At 44.0% G+C, this 23,969-nt stretch overlaps 1 protein-coding gene across 3 annotated transcripts in view; it reads right to left on the reverse strand.

Moving 5' to 3' along the window:
• The window catches only part of DENND2A (DENN domain containing 2A), a 104,237-nt gene that overhangs the window by 43,386 nt on the left and 36,882 nt on the right, over window positions 1–23,969 (reverse strand). For all 3 annotated transcript variants that reach the window (XM_067747200.1, XM_067747198.1, XM_067747199.1), the window contains 3 exons: window positions 13,532–13,659; window positions 11,778–11,899; window positions 63–263 (listed from right to left, as the gene is read on the reverse strand). In XM_067747200.1, the coding sequence (XP_067603301.1) occupies window positions 63–263; window positions 11,778–11,899; window positions 13,532–13,659 (451 nt within the window). The remainder of the gene's footprint in view (window positions 1–62; window positions 264–11,777; window positions 11,900–13,531; window positions 13,660–23,969) is intronic.

Here is a 23,969-nt window from a genome sequence, read left to right on the forward strand (position 1 = left end):
AGCCTTCCTTTGCAGGGAAGGGGGAGTGCACATCTGAACATGAAGCTTGTTGCAAGCCTTACCTTGGGTATCTTTCTCTTCTTCCTGCCGTTCTGTGGGTCTCCGAGGTTAAAGAAAGTGTCATCAGGGCTGCTGGGGGTGGAGGGAGGGCTGATTTTAGAAGGGGACCCAGTGCCATCCCGACTCAGCTTCCTAGTGTCCAGCAGTTTGAAGTTCCTCCTTTCTGAATTTTGCCAGAAAAAAGCAGGTTTGGACAAGGACTGCTGTGAGGGGAGAGGAAAAAAGAAGAGTAAATAAATACAAAGGGACTAAATGAGAGGTAACTGGTGGTGGCAGTGATGGAGACCAAGAAGATCAAGAAGGGAAGCTGGTCTATGTTCCCAAGGGTATGTTGAGTCTGCCTATGCTATTCTTAAGTGCTCAATAAACACTTATCATTCAATTATGGAAAATGAGGATGATAAAGGATGCAAGTCTAATCCAGTCTCTTTTTAGACAAGTGGGAACTCACCTGGCTCAATCCCTTACTTTACAAATGAAGCTTTCTGATACAATGTACCGGGAGTTACAAGACCTAAGCATAGCTTTGTCCCTGCCACTGGTAAGCTGAGTGCCTTCTATACAAGGAATTTCACTTCTCCGGGCCTCAGTGTCTTATTTCTAAAAATGAGCTGCTTTAAGGTCAAAAGGCAAATAAAAAACCAATTAAAAAAATTTGCGACTTATAGAACTCATTTTTCTAATACATACTATATATTAATGAGAAGAAGACTAACAACTCAGAAGAAAAACAGGCAAAAGATGAGAATTGAAAGTTTACAGGAAAGGAAATATAACAACTTTTATATATATAAAAGATTCTTAGCTTCACTCAATCAGAAAAAAAACCATTAAAACTCCACTGAAGAAACATTAAAAATTTTTTTTTTTTTTTTTTTTTTGTGGTACGCGGGCCTCTCACTGTTGCGGCCTCTCCCGTTGCGGAGCACAGGCTCCGGACGCCCAGGCTCAGCGGCCATGGGTCACGGGCCCAGCCGCTCCGCGGCATGTGGGATCTTCCCGGACCGGGGCACGAACCCGCGTCCCCTGCATCGGCAGGCGGACTCTCAATCACTGCGCCACCAGGGAAGCCCCACATTAAAAATTTTTATTGGAGTATAGTTGATTTATACTGTTGTGTTAGCTTCTGCTGTGCAGCAAAGTGAATCAGTTATACATATACATATATCCACTCTTTTTTAGATTATTTTCCCGTATAGGTCTCATTATACAGTATTGAGTAGAGGCCCCTGTGCTATACAGTAGGTCCTTATTAGTTATCTATTTTATATATACTAGTGTGTATACGTTAATCCCAATCTCCCAATTTATCCCTAACCCCCAACCCCCCTGGTAACCATAAGATTGTTTTCTACATCTGTGACTCTATTTCTGTTTTGTAAATAAGTTCATTTGTACCTTTTTTTTTAGATTCCACATATAAGCAATATTATATTTGTCTTTCTCTGTCTGATTTACTTCACTCAGTATGACAATCTCTAGGTCCATCCATGTTGCTGCAAATAGCATTATTTCCTTCTTCTTTATGGCTAAGTAAAATTCCATTGTATATATGTACCACATCTTTTTTTAAAAAAATTAATTAATTAATTAATTTATTTTTGGCTGCGTTGAGTCTTCGTTGCAGTGCGCGGTCTTCTCATTGTGGTGGCTTCTCTTGTTGCAGAGCATGGGCTCTAGACGCGCAGGCTTTAGTAGTTGTGGCACGCAGGCTCAGTAGTTGTGGCGCACGGGCTTAGTTGCTCCGCGGCATGTGGGATCTTCCTGGACCAGGGCTCGAACCCGTGTCCCTGCATTGGTAGGTGGATTCTTAACCACTGAGGCACCAGGGTAGTCCCCCACATCTTTATCCATCCCTCTGTCGATGGGCATTTAAGTTGCTTCCATGTCTTGGCGATTATAAAGAGTGCTGCAGTGAACATTGGGGGTGCATGTATCTTTTTAAATTATGGTTTTCTCCGGGTATATTCCCGGGAGTAGGATAGCTGGATCATAAGACAGCTCTATTTTTAGTCTTTTAAGGAACATCTATACTGTTCTCCATAGTGGCTGTACCAGTTTACATTCCCACAAACAGTGTAGGAGGGTTCCCTTTTCTCCATACCTCTCCAGCATTTACTGTTTGTAGATTTTAAAAAATTTATTTATTTATGGCTGTATTGGGTCATCGTTGCTGTGCACGGGCTTTCTCTTGTTGCGGAGAGTGAGGGCTACTCTTCGTTGCAGTGCGCGGGCTTCACGTTGTGGTGGCTTCTCTTGTTGCGGAGCATGGGCTCTAGGCGTGTGGGCTTCAGTAGTTGCGGCGCGTGTGCTCAATAGTTGTGGCTCACAAGCTCTAGGGCGCAGGCTCAGTAGTTGTGGTGCATGGGCTTAGTTGATCCGCGGCATGTGGGATCTTCCCGAACCAGGGATCGAACCCGTGTCCCCGGCATTGGCAGGCGGATTCCTAACCACTGCGCCACCAGGGAAGTGTCTGTTTGTAGTTTTTTGATGATGGACATTCTGACTGATGTGAGGTGATACCTCATTCTAGTTTTGATTTGCATTTCTCTAAGAATTAGTGATGTTGAGCATCTTTTCATGTACTGAAGAAACATTTTTCAAAGATTAGCAAAGATTAAAAAATTTGATAACTCACTGTATTGATGAAAGTGAGGGAATAAAATCACTTTCACACTTTCATACACTGTTGGTGGGAATGGAAATTGGTACACCTCTACGGAGGGCAATCTAGCAGTGTCAACAAAAGTACAAATACATATATGCTTTGACCCAGTAATTCCACCTGTAGGAATTTGTCCTACTGATATGCTCATACTTATGCAAAGTTATATTGTACAAGGAAAGTCATATTATGCAAAGTATACCGTACACTGTGCCATGGTTTGTAAACACAAAATACTGGAAACAACCTACAGGCGTCGATGGAAGCTGGTCAAATTATGGTACATCCATAAAGTAGAATACAATGCAGGTATAAAAAAACTTAATGGACTGGTATGGAAGGTTCTCTCATTTATACATTGTTAAGCATAAAAGGTAAGGCGTAGAATAGCTGGTATAGTATGCTGGTGTGTGTGTGTTGGGGAGCTATTCTGCTGGTATAGGCATAGGACAGTTCTGGAAGGATACACAAAAAACTAACAGTGGTTGCTCTGGGGAGAGAGATAGGGGTGAGATAAAGACTTTTCATTGATACTTTTCATACTAAAACTTTGAATGATATGAATGTAATAACTACTCAGCAAAATAAGGAAAATTAATAAAGATTTTAAACAACTTCGACCACATGTTCTCTAAAGGTACTTCCAGATGCATGTTTTATGATACCATAATTATAGCTGCAACGTCTCTTTTTAAAAATTACCTAATGAATTAGATGAGATAAAGGTATCTAGCAGAGTACCTGATACACAACAGGCATTCAGTGTAAGTTTTTCTTTAAGACATTGACATTTTTTCATACTTTAATGTTCTAACTGCATTTTTATTATATTGTTTATGTTCTTTTCCTGTTTATTCTTTGGGATCCTCGTGTTTTTATTATTATTTTGGATGAGCTCCCTATATAGAACAGATATGAACTATTTGTCAGTTTTGCTGCAAGTGTGTTTTTCCCGTGTGATTTGTTTGTATTTTTATTTTGGTTATGTGGAATTTTTCACATAGTTTTTTTTTTTTTTTTTTTTGGCCTCACTGCTTGCAGGATCTTAGTTCTGCGACCAGCGATCAAACCCAGGCCCACAGCACTGAAAGGTTGGAGTCCTACCCACTAGACTGCCAGAGAATTCCCCACATAGCATTTCTATGTATGAAAATCTGATCATCTTTTCCTTTGTGATAAATTTACTCTCTTCTTTCTTTCCCTAGAAAAACAATACCTTCTTAAAGGTTTAATATATATTTAATTCCATTTTCTTTTGGATGTTCTTAGTTTATTTTGAATATATTTTATTCATTAGTCCATTTGTAATTTATTTTATTGTATGTTAGTCTAAACTGATTTTTTCCTTCAAGCTAACTTATCCCTATTCCATTTAATAAATAAGCCTTTCTTTCTCTATCAATTTATAAGACCACATTTATCATATCTTAAACTCTCATAGAATAGTTTTATTTTGTTCCTTTGGTTTCTCCATTCTTACTTAGTTCCAAACAGTATGTATCAATAACTCCAGAACCTTTTTTTTTTTTTTTTTTTTGCGGTATGCGGGCCTCTCACTGTTGTGGCCTCTCCCGTTGCGGAGCACAGGCTCCGGACGTGCAGCCTCAGCAGCCATGGCTCACGGGCTCAGCCACTCCGCGGCATGTGGGATCCTCCCGGACCGGGGCACGAACCCGTGTCCCCTGCATCGGCAGGTGGACTCTCAACCACTGCACCACCAGGGAAGCCCTCCAGAACCTTTTTAAAGATTTCCAGGAATAAAGACTCCCAGCCTTCCCAGGTGGCCTCCTCCTGTGTCATCATGGGTCTATAGGGAGCAATCACAAGCCCTGAGTAGAAGAGGCTGGCCTGACTTGCTCTCTATGGGCTTCTTAATAATTAAAGCAGCACAGAAGAAGGAATAATGACAAGCCTTCTTCAAGACCAAACTCCATCTGCAATGAAATCCAAGGAAATGGCCCCAGTTCTTTCACTGCATTGGAATCTCATACCAAATTGTTGGCAAAAAGCAGGTATCTGTTTTTATTAGAGATTTAGATTGTGATAGAGTTTGTTCAAAGAAGTTTTGACCTATGAAAAGGGCCGAGAATAAAGAAAACGGAAAGGAAGGAAACCACGGCACATGACTTTCTAAAGGGTGTGAAGAGACCTGGTGGAGGCTGTGTAGGGGTTGCATCTTCCAGGGGTCATGCTGCTGGAGAGGGGGCCTGGTGTGTCCCAGAGCACCCAAAGGAAGCCACCAAATGTCCAGGGAGTTTTCATGAGGGGGTGGAATTTCATTAGCTTCTTCTTTTTTTTTTTTTAATATTTATTTATTTTATTTATTTTTGGCTGCATTGGATCTTCGCTGCTACACACGAGCTTTCTCTAGTTGCGGCGAGGGGGGGCTACTCTTCGTTGTGGTGCGCGGGCTTCTCATTGCGGTGGCTTCTCTTGTTGCGGAGCACGGGCTCTAGGCGCACAGGCTTCGGTAGTTGTGGCACGTGGGTTCAGTAGTTGTGGCATATGGCCTCTAGAGCACAGGCTCAGTAGTTGTGGTGCATGGGCTTAGTTGCTCCGTGGCATGTGGGATCTTCCTGGACCAGGGCCCAAACCCGTGTCCCCTGCATTGGCAGGCGGATTCTCGACCACTGCGCCACCAGGGAAGCCCTCATTAGCTTCTTTTTTTTTTTTTTTTTTTTCTCATTAGCTTCTTAACTGATAAAAAGGCTTAGTGGGCTGTCGGGGAGAGCATTATCATGTATAACAAGCACAATCTGAGAACAGGAATAGAGTCAAGAGCAAATAAAACCAAGAGTATCTTCGGGGTTTACAGCCAGTGCAGTGAAACAGATGGAAAGATGGTCAACAATGAAGACAGAATTGCCTGTAGAAGGCCTTTGAAAGTGAGGATATGAAGCCAGCAGGAATCAGCAAGTTTTTTCTAAAAGGCCAGACAGTAAATATATTAGGCTTTGTGGCCTATACTGTCTCTGTCACAACTACTCAACGCTGCCACTGTAGTGCAAAAACAGCCATAGACAATATGTAAACAAATGAGCTTGGTTGTGTTCCAATAAAACTTTCTTTACAAAATCAGGCAACCATCAGCAGTTTGCCAAACTTGAACTATAGTATAAAAGGAAAGTCACTACAGGACCCTAGGAATGATTGTGTCAGACTATGGTCCAGAGAAGATCCCAGCTTTTGATCAGAGCACCTCAGACCGACAAGCCCTGATGATAACACACCCATCCTATGGTGTCTCTATGGAGTAATCTCTATGGAGGAGCCTAGCTCTGCTGCAGCAGAGTCTCCCTAACCTTAGAAATATTTGATTTGCAATGGACTCAACCAAAGATCTGTAGTGTCCAAAAGGGAAAAGCAGACAAGAACCCTCTGTTGAAACCTCTTATTTCAGGAGACAGTATGATGGGCCCTAGCCAGGGAGCATACACTGGGAGGAGGGGGCGACAAGGAAGCTACGTGCCTTGTGCCTCGAAGAGGGAGCTGACCTGGACTCAGCCAGAGTTCATTCACCCTTCTTGTCTGTGAATGGTGGCTAATGGCTTAACTCCTTCCACTCCTCGAATGTCCCTGTCCTACTGCCTCAGGAGACTGACCGCAGGAGACTGAAAGGGTCCTTGATATAAAATATCCCATCTCCTCTTTTACCTATCTCAACCTGACTCCTACTCTCTTCTACAGAGGCCTCCCCCAGGAAGTAGTCAGATGCCATTCACACACACGTACACATTTGTTCACATATGCCCACAGGTACACATATTCACATGAATACATAGAAGCTCCCTTAACTATACATACATAGAGATACACAGGAAAGCATACACACACGTTCCAACAATTGGGACATTACGCTAATGTAAAGTAATGGCATTACATTAAATGATGGCATACCATGCAGGCAATACAAGTTGTTTTTAAAAATAAAGTTAATGACATGGGGAAACACTCATGATAAATGTAAAAGAGCAGCAAAAATGTATATACAACATCATCCCAAATCTTTTTTTCATGTACACACACACACACACACACACACATACACACAGTGTGACATGGTCTGGAAGGAAGTAAACCAAAGTGTTAACAGTGGTTTTCTCTGGGTGTTGGGATTACATGCAATTTATAAAAATACTTTAAAAACACACACACACACACATAATAACAATCTATTATAGAAAAAAATATAGGTGAGTACAAAGAAAAAATAAAAATTCCCAATTACAGATGAGTTTTTTTAAGATTACACATTTTGGTATTTAAAAAGAATTTTATAATGAGAATGTTCTGCTTTTAGAAAATGAGGTTATTTTATAAAGAACACATATTGAGGGACTTCCCTAGTGGTGCAGTGGATAAGAGTCCACACTCCCAATGCAGGGGGCCTGGGTTTGATCCCTGGTCAGGAAACTAGATCCCACATGCATGCTGCAACTAAGAGTTCACATGCCGCAACTAAGGAGCTGGCAAGCTGCAACTAAGGAGCCCAGGAGCCACAACTAAGGAGCCCACGTGTTGCAACTAAGACCTGGCGCAACCAAATTAAAAAAAAAACACACATATTGAAAAGCATAATTCTTTTTCTTTAAATTAAAAAAATTTTTTAAACTTATTTACTTATTCATTTGGCCGCTCCAGGTCTCAGTTGTAGTATATGGGCTCTTAGTTGCAGTATGTGGGATCTAGTTCCCTGACCAGGGATCGAACCCGTACCCCCTGCATTCGGAGTGCAGACTCTTAGCCACTGGACCACCAGGGAAGTCCCTGAAAAGCATAATTCTATCTATTTAGCAAACACACATAAATAGTAGTTATGTTGCAGGCACTAATCTAAGTGGTTTACAATAATTAATTTGATTAATCTTCATAAGACCCCCTAAGAGGAGTGTACAATTATCATTCCGTATTTTTACCAATGACATACAGATGTATAGAGATAAGATTATTTGCCCAAAGTCACAGAACTAGCAAGTGGTCTAGGTAAGTTTTGAATGGAGGCAGTCAGGCTCCAGAACCTGCACACCTGACCAGATACGGTCTCTACGTAGCCGCAGCTAAGTAACAGATGATTTGTTGGTGGCAGATGGTGTGGGTAAGCTACCCAGGCAACCAGAGAATGCCAGTTAGTGACTTTTCCCACTTAGATGTCAATACATAAGAAAGAGTATCTCATATTAGCCTAGATTTCCTTTATTACAAAAAACAGTTCCTACCATATTCACTGTGCTATTCTACGTTTGGGAATGGTGGGTGACACATAGCAAGAAAAGAAAACGGCCCCTTCTCAGGAGCTTGCATTGTGTGTTTGTAAGTGTCAGCATCTGCCCCCAGCTGCACGTCTCTCCTTGTTGAGGAAAATCTGTCCAGTTGACCCTTACTTCTCTACTGGGACTAGGCACAATCTAATTAAATAAAAATCCTCAAATATGTTTTAGGACTCTTCTGTGGCTGGTAGAGGAGGTTGTCACGGAAAGACTGCTTCAGTAAGTTCTCAGTCCCAGATGCAGCCCAGATGTGGCAGATGCTCCATGAATATTGATGAGCTAAATAGAGGAGGTGGAGAAGTCTGCAGCTGTCCCCCAGAACGGGGACACAAACCAGACACCCAGATGTAGGAAGGCAGAGAACTGAGCATGACACAGAGTCTTGCTAATGACTTGCAAAGGCCCAAAATGCCTGCAAGTATCTGTGGCAATCAGACATGTGCATTGGGCAACTGGATTCTCTTTCTGCAGGATAGCTGCCTCTGGACTTCAAGTTCTCATTGACATGATTACCTACTGTGCTTTACTGTTTTGGGGACAGGGGACCTAGGTTTTCTCTAGCCTGGCAGGAAGGGGAAGAAAAGGGCTGCTAAGCCTTTATTTTCTGGTAAGAGGGAGGAGCACCCAGTTCTGCAGGCAGAGCTGCTTTGGACAGATGTTTTCCATTGTTCCTAAGAGGCCATGCAGTTCACTCCCTGCATGAAGTGGGGTAGAACTGAGTAAGACACGAAGGGGGCAGACTGGGTATGATAGCCTTCTTTTTCTTTTTTTAAATTTTTATTGGAGTATAGTTGATTTACACTGTTGTGTTAAGTTTCTGCCGTACAGCAAAGTGAATCAGTTATACATATACACATATCCACTCTTTTTTAGATTCTTTTCCCGTATAGGTCATTACAAAGTACTGAGTATAATTCCCTGTGCTATATACAGTAGGTCCTTATTAGTTATCTATTTTATATATACTAGTGTGTATATGTCAATCCTAACCTCCCAATTTATCCCTACCCCCCCACCTTTCCCCCTGGTAACCATAAAATTATTTTCTACATCTGTGACTCTATTTGTTTTGTAAATAAGTTCATTTGTTCCATTTTTTTTAGATTCCACATAAAAGTGGTATCATATGATACTTGTCTTTCTCTGACTTATTTCCCTCAGTACGACAATCTCTAGGTGCATCCATGTTGCTGCAAATGGCATTATTTTGTTCTTTTTTATGGCTGAGTAATATTCCATTGTATATATGTGCCACATCTTCTTTATCCATTCTTCTGTCGATGGACATTTAGGTTGCTTCCATGTTCTGGCTATTGTAAACAGTGCTGCCATGCATAGTGGGGTGCATGCATCTTTTCAAATAATGGTTTTCTCCAGGTATATTCCCAGGAGTGGGGTTGCTGGATCATATGATAGCTCTATTTTTAGTTTTTTAAGGAACCACCGTACTGTTTTCCACAATGGTTGTTAACAATTTACATTCCCACCAACAGTGTACAGGAGGGTTCCCTTTTCTCCATACCCTCTTCAGCATTTGTTGTTTGTAGACATTTCACCAAAGAAGACCTACAGATGGCCAAGCGGCACATGAAAAGATGCTCAACATCACTAATTATTAGAAAAATGCAAATCAAAACTACAATGAGGTATCACCTCATGCCGGTCAGAACGGACATCATCGAAAAGTCTACAGACAGCCGCCTTCTTCTAAGCCAGACTTATCCACTGTGGGAAATGAAGGATTCCCTAAATGTTGAAGACATCCACATTCCAATGAAAATATAAACAACACATTTCAAAGGCAAGTAGAAACTATTTGCTAATTATTGGTTGTCATGGATTATTCATGATGACACTCTTTTCCATAGGAGGAGAAAGCAGCAGTTAATTGGTTTTGGCAAGTATTGCAGCAATTGACTTGGGTGGGTAAGATCCACCCTTCATGAAAGGTTCTACCTTCCACCCTCTTGAAGAAGATTCCCTTTGTGACTATCATGTCTCATGTGTATACACCCCGCCCGCCAGCAAATCCTGACCTCGAGTGGAGCCCAGAGAGGAAGATGGCTTCTTTTCTTAGGCTGGAAACAGATCCTTTCAATGGGATTTAAACGGACACTTGCAGCCTGGATTTGGTCTTCCTTGATTTAATTTCTTCAACAACTAAACCATTGTATAACAACTACTTATGGAAGACACAAAGAAAACAAATATATACTTCCTGACCTTGAAGAATTTACAATCTAGTTGGGGAGATGTTTAAAAGATATTTTACGTGACCTAAATCAGAATTCAAACCATCAAAGTAAGAGATATCATAAGACAGTATATACAGTTTGATGTGAAATGAATGCTTAGCCCACTGAGTGTTGCAGGCAAGTACAGGGGGAACAAGTCCCAGGGACTGGGATGACCTGGAACCTTCCTGAAGGAGGCATGATTGAACTGGGCCTTAAAGGATGGGAAGGGAGAGGTCCAGGCAAGAGCCAAGGGCAGAGGTAGAAATGACCTAGCACAGGGGTGGGCAAGTTACGGCCTATGGGCCACATCTGGCCCGCCACCTGTTTTTGTACAGGCCATGAACCAAGAATATTTTCACTTTTAAATGGCTAAAAAATATATATATATATTTCATGACACATGAAAATTATATAAAATCTAACTTCAGTGTCCATAAATAAAACACAGCTTCACTTACTGGTTTGCATATAGTCTGCGGCTGCTCTGCACCGCGATGGCAGCACTGAGTAGTTACAACAGAGATCATATATCATCATATATAACCAGATCTCTGGTTCTTTAGAGAAAAAGTTTGCTGATCCTGGGGCTACAATATCAGAGGGGCAGTTAGTAGGCTTTGGCTGGAGAGAAGATTTTGTACATAGAAACTGCGGGAAATGGTAACCAGGGATCAATTATGAAGGAAGTTTAATGCTATGCTAAAGAATATGAATTCATACTAATCTGTTCTCTGTTCCTACAATTTTGTCCTTTCAAAAATATTATATAAACGGAATCATGTAGCATGTAACTCTATGGGAGTGGCTTTTTTCACTTGCCATCATTCTCTGGAGATTTATCCAGGTTGCTGTATACATCAATAGCTTATTCCTTTTTATTGATGAACAGTATTCCATCATATGAATGTACTATACTATACGTAACTGTTCACCCACTGAAGGATATTGGGGTTGTTTCCAGTTGGGACCATTATAAATAAAACTACATACGCAAAAAAAAAAAAAAAAGAATATGAACTCAGTTCTGTAGGCAATGTGTTGATGTTATCATGTATGTGAATATAGTAATATTATCTGTATGCACATAGTACAAAACTGCAAAAGGTTCAAAAAGATATTCTGTGAAAATGTCAGTCTTCTTTCCTGACCTCCAGATACTCAGACACTCAGACAACTCCACAGAGGTACCCACTTACTCATTCTTAGGGACCCTTACAGAGATATTCTAGTACATTCACAAACATATATGAGTTTGTTTTATGTCAGGACATTCTTCTTTATAGCTGTATAACATGGATGTACTATCTTATTTACTCAGCTGGGGAGAATTCTGACCTAGAAGCTAAAATGACACTTTAGAAAGCCTTGTTGAGCAGAGGGGTTCCAAGAGAACTAGAGGCAGGAAGAGGAGGCAGGCTGCCGATGTGTAAATCCAGGAGCCTGGCAGTGAGGGTGGCCTGGCATTCCAGTGTGACCCAGAACTCCAGCCTGCTCAAGGCCGTGGTGCTGGGGACCCCTCTCCCCCACTGCTCCTCTGGGGGCTCATACCTTGGTGGGTGTGTCAGGGATGGAAGAGGTGGGAGAACCTGGAAAATTCAAGACACACTTCTTCCCGAGGCATCGACCATGTAACTCAACGTCCTCATAAGGATTTTCCTTCATTGGTGGATCTGCAGTCAAAGGCAACAGATTAGAAACTGGGAACACTAAGGAAGTTCTCCTTATCAGATCACGACCCAACACCTTATCAGGTCTCTCCTTGTGGGGATGTCTGTTGTCTTGCTATCCATTTAACCTTCCTCTTGGTAACAGACCTTGGTTTTCACTGGGATAACTCCCTGACTCCCCATTCTTAGAAATGTGAGATTAACTCCACTCCCAGTTTCAGGGTTTAAGCCAATCTGAGTATCCCGAATCCCTGCCTCAGTGACCAGCTCTGGGAAGGGCTCATATTCCAAGCCTAAGCCAATTGCTGCATGGCATTCCTGGGCTCTGAAGGTGAACAAGGGACCTAAATCAGTCTCATCAGAGTGAACCTCAGGATGTTTGCTGGGACTTGCAGGACACAGGCTTTCCTTTCTCGCTGCAAGGCACAGATTCTGGGGAGCCAACGGCAGCCATCATGGGGATCGTGGGAAACCTGCTGAGAATGGAGCTAACATGAGAGATAAGAAATGAGGAAGAAAAAGCCAGTTCTGGTCACATGAGCCAACAAACTCCCTTTGTTGTTTCAGCTGGGTTTTCTGTTCCTTGTAACTGAAAGCTTCTCTGTCAGGTACACACTGCTAAGAGACGTCTAGATCTCATACCCACTTTGGATTTGGGAAGCCTACTGCTTTGGCAGGAACCCATCTCTGGCAGCTTGGACACAGCAACTCAAATAGCTCGGCTTAGTGTACGCCCTTCCTTAAGTCTCATGTTTCCTCCTACCATGGAGTTTCTTCTAGTGTTGATGACTGCATGCATGTAAGTACATGTATATATGCCTGCTCTGCCCCTTGCATAGGGACACAGAAGGGTTTCTTCCTCAGCTCATTTCTCGCCCACTGCCGCCCTCAACATATGCAGACACGGTCTGGGTCTACACCTTACTGAAACTGTGATCCTCCCTGGAGATTATTTAACTCACCAAACCTAAATGCACAAAAGCTCTGTGAATCTGAGCCCCATTTTGGAATCACAGAATTCTTTAGAGCAAGGCCAAAGTTACTTTTTAAATAGAAGACATTCATTTCAGTCTGAATTGTGATGCCGTTACTGCCACATTCCTACAGTTTTGGAAAGAGTACGGTGGTCTTTGGTTTTCTTTCATTCAGTAATCCCTACAATTCACTGAGAGTCTCTTATAAACCAGGTATTTTACATACCATTTTCTTCAGCCCTCAAACAACCCTGTAAAGTAGCTGTCACCCTCCCTAGTACAGAGATGAGAGAATTGAAGTTCAGAGATGTTAAGTCACCAGCTTAATGTCACACAGCTTACAAGTAGCAGAGCCAAGATTCAGTCATGGATATTGAGGCTCCAGGTCTCATGTGCTTCCCGCTGTATCACGCTGCCTCCTTGGCCGTTCATCGCCAGCCCTTCCTCCCCACTCCAGCCCATTTTTCTCTCATGTATTTCACCATGGGTCACTCTTCCACCCACCTACCTGATCTCTCATTCATTTGAGTACATGTTTGTCTTTGAGTGTGACTGTGTGTGTGTGTGTGTGTGTGTGTGTGTGTGTATTTCAAGCAGCCAGCCCCATTTCCTCCCTCTTCCTTCTCATAGACAGACTCACTCAAACATTTTGGCCTCTTACCTAGAATGTCCTCATAGACGTTCTCCTCCGATAAAGTGCGTGTGAGCCCCAGCTTAGTCTGTGCGTACCAGTCCACCCTGCTGTTCTCAGAGGAAGACTGCAGTAAGTCTTCAAACTCATAGGACTTTCTGGGTTGTACAAGGTGGGAAGAAAAAAAACCGAGAACTCAAATCAAATTAGGCTGGTTCAGAGAATACATGCCAAAATGTTTTTTTTTCTTGCAAAAATTTCCAATACTGAAATCAACTCTGTTCTTTATAAGAAAGTGTGAAAATCCTCAAATACGAGATGTGGTTTTTACTTGTGAGAATGTTTATGCTATTATGCCAGCTAAAGATAGTAAAGTATACATATAAAATACAATCCCAACTTTGTAAGCAAACATGTACATAGAAGATAAAAAGAAGAGAAGTGAAACACAGAGCTGCTATCTCAGGACTGAGGGACGACTGGTGTCTTCTCTTCACTTTTACTTTTCTGGATTTTTCAAATGTTCTAGTGTTTACAGAGCACACATTAATAAACACAAAGGAGTAGTAATGGCCAATTCAAAGCAGACAAGAATCCTGAGCACCTCCCCCTTCTCTCACCCAAGTGGTTATCAGAAACCCAAGGGCCAGTTGAGGCACCCCACGCCACCCTGAGATCTGTGCAAATGTGCCCGGGGCTCTGTCTGGGGCCTGGCTCACCGCCACCCTCCCCCCCATCTTACATCCACACAGGCTGTCCCTGTTCTGCTGGTATTGACTCTACTGTGAAATCTAGCCCCTTCTCCAGCTCACACACACACACACACACACACACACACACACACACACACACGGCCAGTCACCTTGAGTTTCTATGATCTTTTGTAACTCTATGGAACACTTGGGAGATCATGAGGTGGGTCATATTATGAAACATACAAAACATCACCCATCTCACAGGTTCACTCCACCTCCCCCCTTTTTCTTCTCTCTCTATCCTTCTCCAAAGTAACCCACAACTTCTCCCTGTTGGAGCAGAACAGTCCTGCCCACTCAGGCTCCAGAGGCTCGCCTTCTTCTGGCCCCAAGCAGATTTATCAGGAATTTCTGCTGAACACACCTGGGCCTTCTGTGAATGGAATTTAGGTGAACATGCAGTCCACCCACGTTAAACAGGGCACATCCCTGAGCTGACTTGGTCCTGGCCCCTCACTCCTTCTGGTACAGGGCCCAGATGCTCACAACCCTCCTCTGGCTCAGCAATCACCGCTCTTCTCTCTCACTGTGTTCACATGTGTCTAGTACAGTGTTCTGCGCATGCCAGATGGCACATTGCAGCTAACTGCTGTGAAATGCAGAGTGTCCTCGTTTCCTCACCCACACTTCCAGCCCTGGGAGAAAGTGCCCCTCTGGTGGCTCTAGGATTAAACAAATCTGGACACAGATCCCGAATCCCTCATTCACAAGTCTTTTCAACTTGGATAAACTACCTGAGCTCAAACTCAGTGTCCTGATTTGTAAAAATAGTAATTATCTCATAGGACTGTCCATAGAACAGAGGACGTTTGTAAAGTCCTTGGCACCTAATAAGCCCTCAACAAATGTTAGCTATTATTATCTGTCGTGGTGCTATTAGTTATTTATGCAGCCAGGGCTTTATATGAACATTTACTGTGTGGGAGGCACTGTGCTCAGGGTTTGGAAAATGAGGACTAAAACAGCCAGAGTCTGTGCCTCAAAGAGCTTACATTCTAGGGAGGAAGACAATGTTCAACCAGCTCACACACAGATAAACAGAATTATAAGCTGGGTTAAGTTCAGTGATGGAAAAGCACAGGTTGCGAGGATGTCGAGGAAGGCTCAATGTAGGTTGTGGGATGCATCAAGGGAGGCCTCTATGAGAAAGTCACTCATTGAAGCTGAGCCTTGAAGGATAAAAAGAACTTAGTCGGGGGAAGAGCATTCCAAAAAGAGGGAAAAGCATGTGGGAAAGCCCTGAGTCTACAGAGAGAGCTTGGTGCATTTCAGGAAACGGCAGACAGACGGACACCATGGCTGGGCTGCAGGGAACAGGGTGGAGAGTGCCAGGCAATGAGACAGCAGAACCAAGCAGAGGCCATCTGCCTGCTTTCCAAGCTTTGGGGATTTCTTGCATTTGAAATCTTTCCCTCTCCACTAGCTTCTTTCTCTCCTTCTTTAACATGCACAGGTTTCCTCTATCTTAAAAAGCTTTCATTTGGAGCAATGACCTTTGTGGTTCTGCTATTTCTCACCTTCCTTGCCAAAAAAAAATTTTTTTTTTTTTTTTTGCGGTACGTGGGCCTCTCACTGTTGTGGCCTCTCCCGTTGCAGAGCACAGGCTCCGGACGCGCAGGCTCAGCGGCCATGGCTCACGGGCCTAGCCGCTCCGCGGCATGTGGGATCTTCCCGGACCAGGGCACGAACCCGTGCCCCCTGCAACGGCAGGCGGACTCCCAACCACTACGCCACCAAGGAAGCCCTTGCCAACATTTTTAACTAAAGGGAGGGGAGGCTGAGCAGAGATTATTCTCTTAGTTTACCACAGTTCACTCGTTTTCCTTTCCCTTACCCTCTCAACCTGTCCGTGTGCATCCCTTTCCTGAAATTCCTCTCTTAGTTTACCACAGTTCACTCGTTTTTCTTTCCCTTACCCTCTCAACCTGTCTGTGTGCACCCCTTTCCTGAAATTCCTCCTAAAGGTCACTAGTGAGTTTCTGGTAGAACCTAACAACTTTCTCGGTCCTTTCACTACGTGACACCACTTGGTTTCTACAGCATAAGGTAGCAGTGCTCAAAGTGCAATCTGTGGGCCAGAGCTGGGGTGCCAACTGTTTCCGGTCCTTGACAAGATAAGTACAGAAATTGAGAGAAAGCGTTTAGGAACTTTTCAAACAATTTGACAGAATGAACTTAAAAAAAAAACACAAAAAAACTGAGGTTTGTATACTGACGTCTTTTTTCATTACATTCCTCTGGTAATTCTTTTTTTTATTATATTTTACAGAAGTATCTTTTGGCAAAGGGTTGGAAACACCTGCAAACCGGCCCCCCTGATGGTTTGAGGAGGCGGGTGCAGAGCTGCCCTAACTCTACTTGCCTTGTCAGACCGCTCTTCCTGGGCTTGCACTGGCAGCTCTCTACCTCTTCCTCTTTCTGGGCTATAGGTATTTCCCAAAGCTTCTCCTCTTCAGGCTTCATACTTTTTTCTTTTTGGCTGCACTGCACAGCTTGCGGGATCTTAGTTCCCCGACCCGGGATTGAACCTGGGCCCACAGCAGTGAAAGTGCCGAGTCCTAACCACTGGACAACCGGGGAATTCATTGGGTTCTATACTTTAATATCTGCACAACTGAATTCATCACCCCTTATCTCCACCCCACCCTCATTCCTTTATGAACTTGAACGCGGCACTTAGGACAGGAGCACAAAGATGGGCTTCTAGGCTGGAGCTCTATGGCCTTAAGTCAGGTCACAAGGCTGAAACCGTCACCAGTGCCCCAGGGTTCTGACTTATGAAAAGAAGTTTGTGCCCAAAAAAAGGGATACTAATCCATGAGCCCCTTCTTTCTCCCCTTGAGGTGTCCAGCGGGGAGAGGAAGGACTGAGTTTCAGAGCTCTCGCAGATGGGACCTGGGGGAAAGCAGGTCTGAGCCGTTTTCTCTAAGATGGGAATGGGTTGTGCTGTGACCCCACTCTGAACATTTTCTAGTCCAGTTTCCATTAACCCAGGCTGGCAACAGCCAGGCAGCTGATTGGGGCTGGAGGTGTGGCCCAGAACTCCTGGGTTTCCCCTGCTGAGCAAACCAAGTTACGTTAGCTAGTCCTCAGCATGTACGCTCCGTGGTAGGGAAAGTGCAAACTGTTCAGAGACCACAGAATCATTCATTCAGTACTTACTGTGTACTGACCAAGTGCTTGTCTTGGGTCAGCACATTCAAACTTTACAACAACCTTGTGAAAGATTACTATTATTATACACATATTATGCATGAGAAAACAGGTATAGAGACATAAGGTAAATTGCTCAAAGTCACTTTGGGAGAACCCAGGAAATCTGGTTAGAGATTGGTGCTCTTAAAAAGACAGGCACTGGACTTCCCTGGTGGCACAGTGGTTAAGAATCCGCCTGCCAATGCAGGGGACACAGGTTCAAGCCTTGGGCGGGGAAGATCCCACACGCTGCGGAGCAACTAAGCCCGTGCTCCACAACTACTGAGCCTGCGCTCTAGAACCCACGAGCCACAACTACTGAGCTTGCGAGCCACAACTACTGAAGCCCGTGTGCCTAGAGCCCGTGCTCTGCAACAAGAGAAGCCACCGCAATGAGAAGCCCGCGCACTGCAACTAGAGAAAGCCCATGCTCAGCAAGGAAGACCCAACACAGCCAAAAATACATAAATTAAAAAAAAAAAAAAAAAGACAGGCATTATGCAGAGCACACAAGTAAGGCAAGGCAGGAGGAAAGCTGCAGTCACAGTCCCCAGATTAAATCAGGTCGAGTTTCCAAAGTTTACTGTTAGGAACTTGAACTATTTTTTTGTTTTTTATTTGGCTGTGTGGCTTGTGGGATCTTAGTTCCCCAATCAGGGACTGAACCAGGGGCCCTCGGCAGTGAGAGCACGGAGTCCTAACCACTGGACCGCCAGGGAATTCCCAAACTAATTTCCTCTATAAAACCATATTACACATTACTGAGCATTGCCCAGGCAAGCCCTCTATTTCCCATAATGTAACTAAACTATACGATGAAGAGATGCTATGAACCCTCACAGGGAAAAGAGAGGACAGGTGGGGAGTCACTTCACTGGGAGCTGAGCAGTTTCTGCCACAATAGCAGGAAGTCCACTCCCAGCAGCAGAGGGAGAGGGTGGTGGCCACTGCCTACAGTTAAAGCCTTGACTGCCTGGGATTCCAGCATGACGTTGGCTAAGGTGGGCCTTTTCTTTGATTGCAGAAAGGGGCTGCAGCTGTGCCTTGCTTTGCCACGGAGAGAGCTCTATCGTTATTTATTTATCATAAATTTATTTATTTATTTTTGGCTGCGTTGGGTCTTCATTGCTGAGCGCATGCTTTCTCTAGTTGTGGTGAGTGGGGGCTACTCTTCGCTGCAATACATGGGCTTCTCATTGTAGTGGCTTCTCTTGTTGTGGAGCACGGGCTCTAGGCACGCGGGCTTCAGTAGTTGTGCCTCGCGGGCTATAGAGAGCAGTCTCAGTAGTTGTGGTGCACAGGCTCAGTTGCTCCACCGCATGTGGGATCTTCCCAGACCAGGGATCGAAAGCGTGTCCGCTGCATTGGCAGGCGGATTCTTAACCACTGTGCCAAGAGGAAAGCCCTATCACTATTTATTTTTTAAATTTTATTTATTTATTTATGGCTGCGTTGGACTTTGTTGCCGCGCGCGGGCTTTCTCTAGTTGCGGCAAGCAGGGGCTACTCTTCATTGCGGTGCGCAGGCTTCTCATTGCAGTGGCTTCTGTTGTTGCGGAGCACGGGCTCTAGGTGCGCAGGCTTCAGTAGTTGTGGCTCGCGGGCTCAGTAATTGTGGCTCGTGGGCTCTAGAGCACAGGCTCAGTAGTTGTGGTGCATGGGCTTAGTTGCTCCGCAGCATGTGGGATCTTCCTGGGCCGGGGCTCGAACCTGTGTCCCCTGCATTGGCAGGCGATTCTTAACCACTGCGCCAGCAGGGAAGCCCTATCATTATTTATTTTAATTTTTTAAATTTTTATTTATTTATTTTTGGCTGTGTTGGGTCTTCGTTGCTGTATGCGGGCTTTCTCTAGTTGCGGCGAGCAGCGGCTACTCTTCGTTGTGGTGCACGGGCTTCTCATTGCAGTGGTTTCCCTCATTGTGGAGCACGGGCTCTAGGCACGCGGGCTTCAGTAGTTGTGGCACGCAGGCTCAGTAGTTGTGGCTCACGGGCTCTAGAGCACAGGCTCAGTAGTTGTGGCACACGAGCTTAGTTCCTCCGTGGCATGTGGGATCTTCCCGGGCCAGGGATCGAACCCGTGTCCCCTGCATTGGCAGGCGGATTCTCAATCACTGCGCCACTGGGGAAGCTCCATTATTTATTTTTAAAAATATCATTTGAGGTACCAGTGAAGCAATATTTTTATAGGTCAAATTTTAAAATAATAAAATTATTAAAAAATAATATCTGAATATTAGTTCAAATGTTTTAATAATAAATGACCTGGGAGACGCAAGAGGGAAGAGATATGGGAACATATGTGTATGTGTATACTGATTCACTTTGTGAATCAAAGTGAATATGTATATGTGTAACTGATTCACTTTGTTATAAAGCAGAAACTAACACACCACTGTAAAGCAATTATACCCCAATAAAGATGTTAAAAAAAAAAAAATAAATGCCCTAACAATAAAGATGTTTGTATGCTAAAGGCTCTCCAAGTCCCAGCGGATGGCTCACTTATTTAGAGCATATGTGGCACAATCAAGAATCTGGATCATCTGTTGGGGTTTGTTAGGATGGGATTAGCCTGTAATCCAAATGGCTGCTGTCAGATACCCTGGGATTTCAAGCTATAGTTTGAATTTTTTTTACGATCCTTCCATATTTCTGAGAACAAGATGCTGAAACAAGATATCAGCCATATTTTGCATTTGATTACCAACACATAAAAGGTACCACCAATCTAAACAGTATTAGAAAAACCCACTTTTAAAATGTTACAAACTTCCATTAATAAAAAAAAAAAAAGCTGATTAGAGGATGGTTATTCACAGTGCAAAACTCTTATTTAATTTGCAAAAGAATTCATCACAGGATTTCTTAAATAGTAGTTCCATTTCTGTATTAAAATGTTGGGTTTTAGCTGGTTAATTCTTATACAGGAAGCCTGAAAGACAAACTTTAAATCAACATGAAGCTACTGTCCATCCAAGATCAAGAAGAAACCAGAAATCCTTACATGCCCAGCTTCTAGAGGCAGTGGGAAAACAAAATTCCAATCACGAAGTTTGATTTCTCATTGTCCTGTGTTGGTGACATGTTTGCAAGCATTAGCTTTATTAAGTGGTTGGTTCCTCCTCAGCACTATTTCTATAATCTGCATAAATGCCTCCAAGGACTGCAGTCCTTTGGTTCTGAGGTTCAAGTCGGTGATTAGGGTCCCAAAGAGGAGACATATGATTAAACTAATCATCCAATCATTTAGCTAAGTCTTTTCCATGAAAATATTATTTACTTGAAAAAAAGGTTTTAATACCGTTATTTACACATTAGCTTTGAAAGGAAATTTTGAAAGGCTAATGATAACCACATCCAAATTGGCTTCTCTCTCGTTTAAACATTTCCACGTTTGTTCCACATCCAGCTGCATGTTTAATAAGCACCTCTTAAAGGGTGGAATTGAGCTCACAGCTGGTGATGCACGGTAGGAAGTCCCTGGGAATGTATTTCCTCGAGGTCCAGTGACTGGGACTCTGCGCTTCCACCGTAGGGGGCACAGGTTGGATCCCTGGTTGGGGAACTAAGATCCGGCAAGCTGTGTGGTGTCCCCCAGCAAAACAGTGTAATTTCAAGTAGCATTTTGAATGTTTTTGTTTTTGTTTTTGTTCGCAGCACACGGGCCTCTCACTGTTGTGGCCTCTCCCGTTGCAGAGCACAGGCTCCGGACGCGCAGGCTCAACGGCCATGGCTCACGGGCCCAGCCGCTCTGCGGCATGTGGGATCTTCCCGGACCGGGGCACGAACCCGTGTCCCCTGCATCGGCAGGCGGACTCTCAACCACTGCGCCACCAGGGATGCCCACATTTTGAATGTTATTTGTGACTTTTCCATATTTTGTAAACGAAGTACTAACGTAAGAGCTCATCCCACATCTCCGTTTAGATGATGCAAGAGAAGCTCAAAATGAACAAATCCGAAGTTGAACTCATACCACCATTCCCCACTCCCTCACGAGGACCAGCTCCCTCTCCAGTGCTGCCATCTCGGCAAAGGCCATCACCATCCATCCACGTGTTTACGCCTTAACCCTGGAAGTCCTGTGCAACCTTCCCTCTCCATCACTGCCCACATCTAACCAACTAACGAGTTCTACCTGCAAAGTATCCCTGGGATCCACCCACTTCTCTCAACCCCCACTGCAGTTATACCACAGGGTAACCCCAAAACCTCCTTGATCTCCCTCCCACCCGCCCCAACTACCCACCCTGTCCACTGGTGCCCCTTCCAGTCTCCCCGCAGCTGTGGGGTGGGGCAACCTCTTAGGAACGCAAATCGGATTGTGTCTCTCCCCTTCTTGGACACTTCCAGATGCTTCCCATTCCTCTTCGGTAACAGGCCAACACCCTCGCCTGGGCTCCAAGGCTCTTCCAGAGCTGACTCCAGAGGGTTTCTGGACCTCAGCTTACACTCTTCCTGCCCCTCTGGCCCACCCCCTGCCTTTCAGTCCTCCAGTGTGCTAAATTCTTTCTTGCCCCAGGGCCTCTGCTTGTTTGTCCACTCAAACTGCACACACACACACACACACACACACACACACACACACACACACACACACACACACACACACACCCATTTCCCAGCCCACCCCCTTGCCTGGGAACCTCAGGCCTTGTATGAGTGTCACTTCCTCTCTGAGCTGGCCAGGTTTCCATGACAGGCTAGCTACCCCTGCTGAACATTCCCACAGCACCACAGGCTTCCTCACTGCCCCGAGAGTGCTTAGTTACATAACCAGTTGTATAGTTCTGACTATTACTAGTACGTAAGTTTCATGAGGGCAGGGTCTGAGTCTGTCTTATTCATTGCAATAGCATAATACTACATAGGTATAGTAAAATGTTGGTTGAGTAAGTGAGTGAATATTTTAAAAGCTGGTTTTAATGGCCATCTTTACTGCTTATAATTTATCCCTATTTTGGGGTAAAGATATATTTTATCTGTATTCTGAGAGCTAATGTTTAGTCAACTGTTTGAACATATTTCCCCCAGAATTATTTTCAGCTGTATTTAAATTTGCTTGGACAGCCTGAGACCCAGCACCCACCTAAAACACCATTCAGATGATCTAGAAACCAGGGATGCCTTGCTCTGAGTCCCTCATCCACCTCCAGCTGCCACAGACTCTCTTCTTTCCTCCATCCCCGGTGATCAGGGGCAGCTCTTCTCCTTGGGAAGGGCATTCATACCACTGTTACTGATCAGGGTTCTTGGCCTCCTTAATCAATAGAAATTGATCAGAGGCCAGAAAAGAGATTCAGGCAAGACTTTATTGGGGCCCCTGCTGCAGCAGTGGGGAGTGAGAACAAACAACAGGTTCCCTTGCTTGCTCATTTGCTCAAGGGGTTGCGAGCTGGTTCCTTAAATGGGGTGAGGGTAAGGGTGTGTCCAGGGGTCGGGCCAGAGGGATGGTTTAGGTGGGTTTCCCACCCCTTTGGTGGTGTTGTATGCAGCGGACATGCGCAGTACCCTACTTTTTCTCCCTCCCGCTCTTCAAAAGTGGCAGTTGGGTTTTTTTGGCCTCTTTGTATCTTTTGTCCAGAATTTGTCCCAACTGCACATGCACACAGTTATTTTTAGTCCCTTATAGTTTCTTTGTATTTTGCTGCTCAAGGAGATGTTTGTCCAGGTGCAAGCATTGAGCACTGCAGCAAAGAGTCCCCGGTCCCAGCCTGTCTCACCACCAGGTGATCAGAGTAGGGGGCTAAATGAATGTTTATGTCAGCTCTTAGCTCTCACTCTGCTACTGGGTATCTCCTCTGTCGAGGGCTATGACTACGCCTGTTGGGTTTCCACTTATCTCTATCCTGGATGCAAAAATAGAAATGTCAGAAGAAAAACTATCCTTAGCCACCATTGTACCTAAAATCCAACCATTTCCACCTTCTCATGAGAAATGACATGACAATCACTATTGTAATGTAGAATGACAACCACCCTCTCTACTCTCATCTCTTTGTCTTCCAATGCAAACTACTATCGAAATAAATGAATTCACAAAGTCAAGCTTCTCAGCTGCTTTCAAAGTTACTTTTGCTCTAAATCTCAAATTAATCAAACAATTTGCCCCTTTGAAAATTTTAAACATTCAGTTTTTAGACATGGTAGTTAGAGTTGCCTCATAGATGACATGGTGACTGAGACAGATAGTGACAGAGACAGACCACAGTGTGGCTGGTACGTTAACTTTAACGACTAAACCCATGATAGCTGAGGGCTGCTGCCCAGCCAGACTTCTGTGGGGATTCCTATCAGTCCTAGAGTAGATGGAAATTATGGAATCAATAACAGTACCGTATAATTTGGCAGCCATATAATGACTGAGGTTTCTTGTCCTCAGAAAGTTCTGAAAGTCTTACACTAAAGCCCCAAGGAAAGGCTGAATCTCTGTGATGCCAAAATAATCAGTTGAAAAGTTGAAATTTTGGTCAACATAGTTATTTGGTTTCATAAAGATCTAAAAGCTCTGTCATGTG

Source organism: Pseudorca crassidens, chromosome 8 (assembly GCF_039906515.1).
Source record: "Pseudorca crassidens isolate mPseCra1 chromosome 8, mPseCra1.hap1, whole genome shotgun sequence".
NCBI lineage: Eukaryota > Metazoa > Chordata > Mammalia > Artiodactyla > Delphinidae > Pseudorca > Pseudorca crassidens.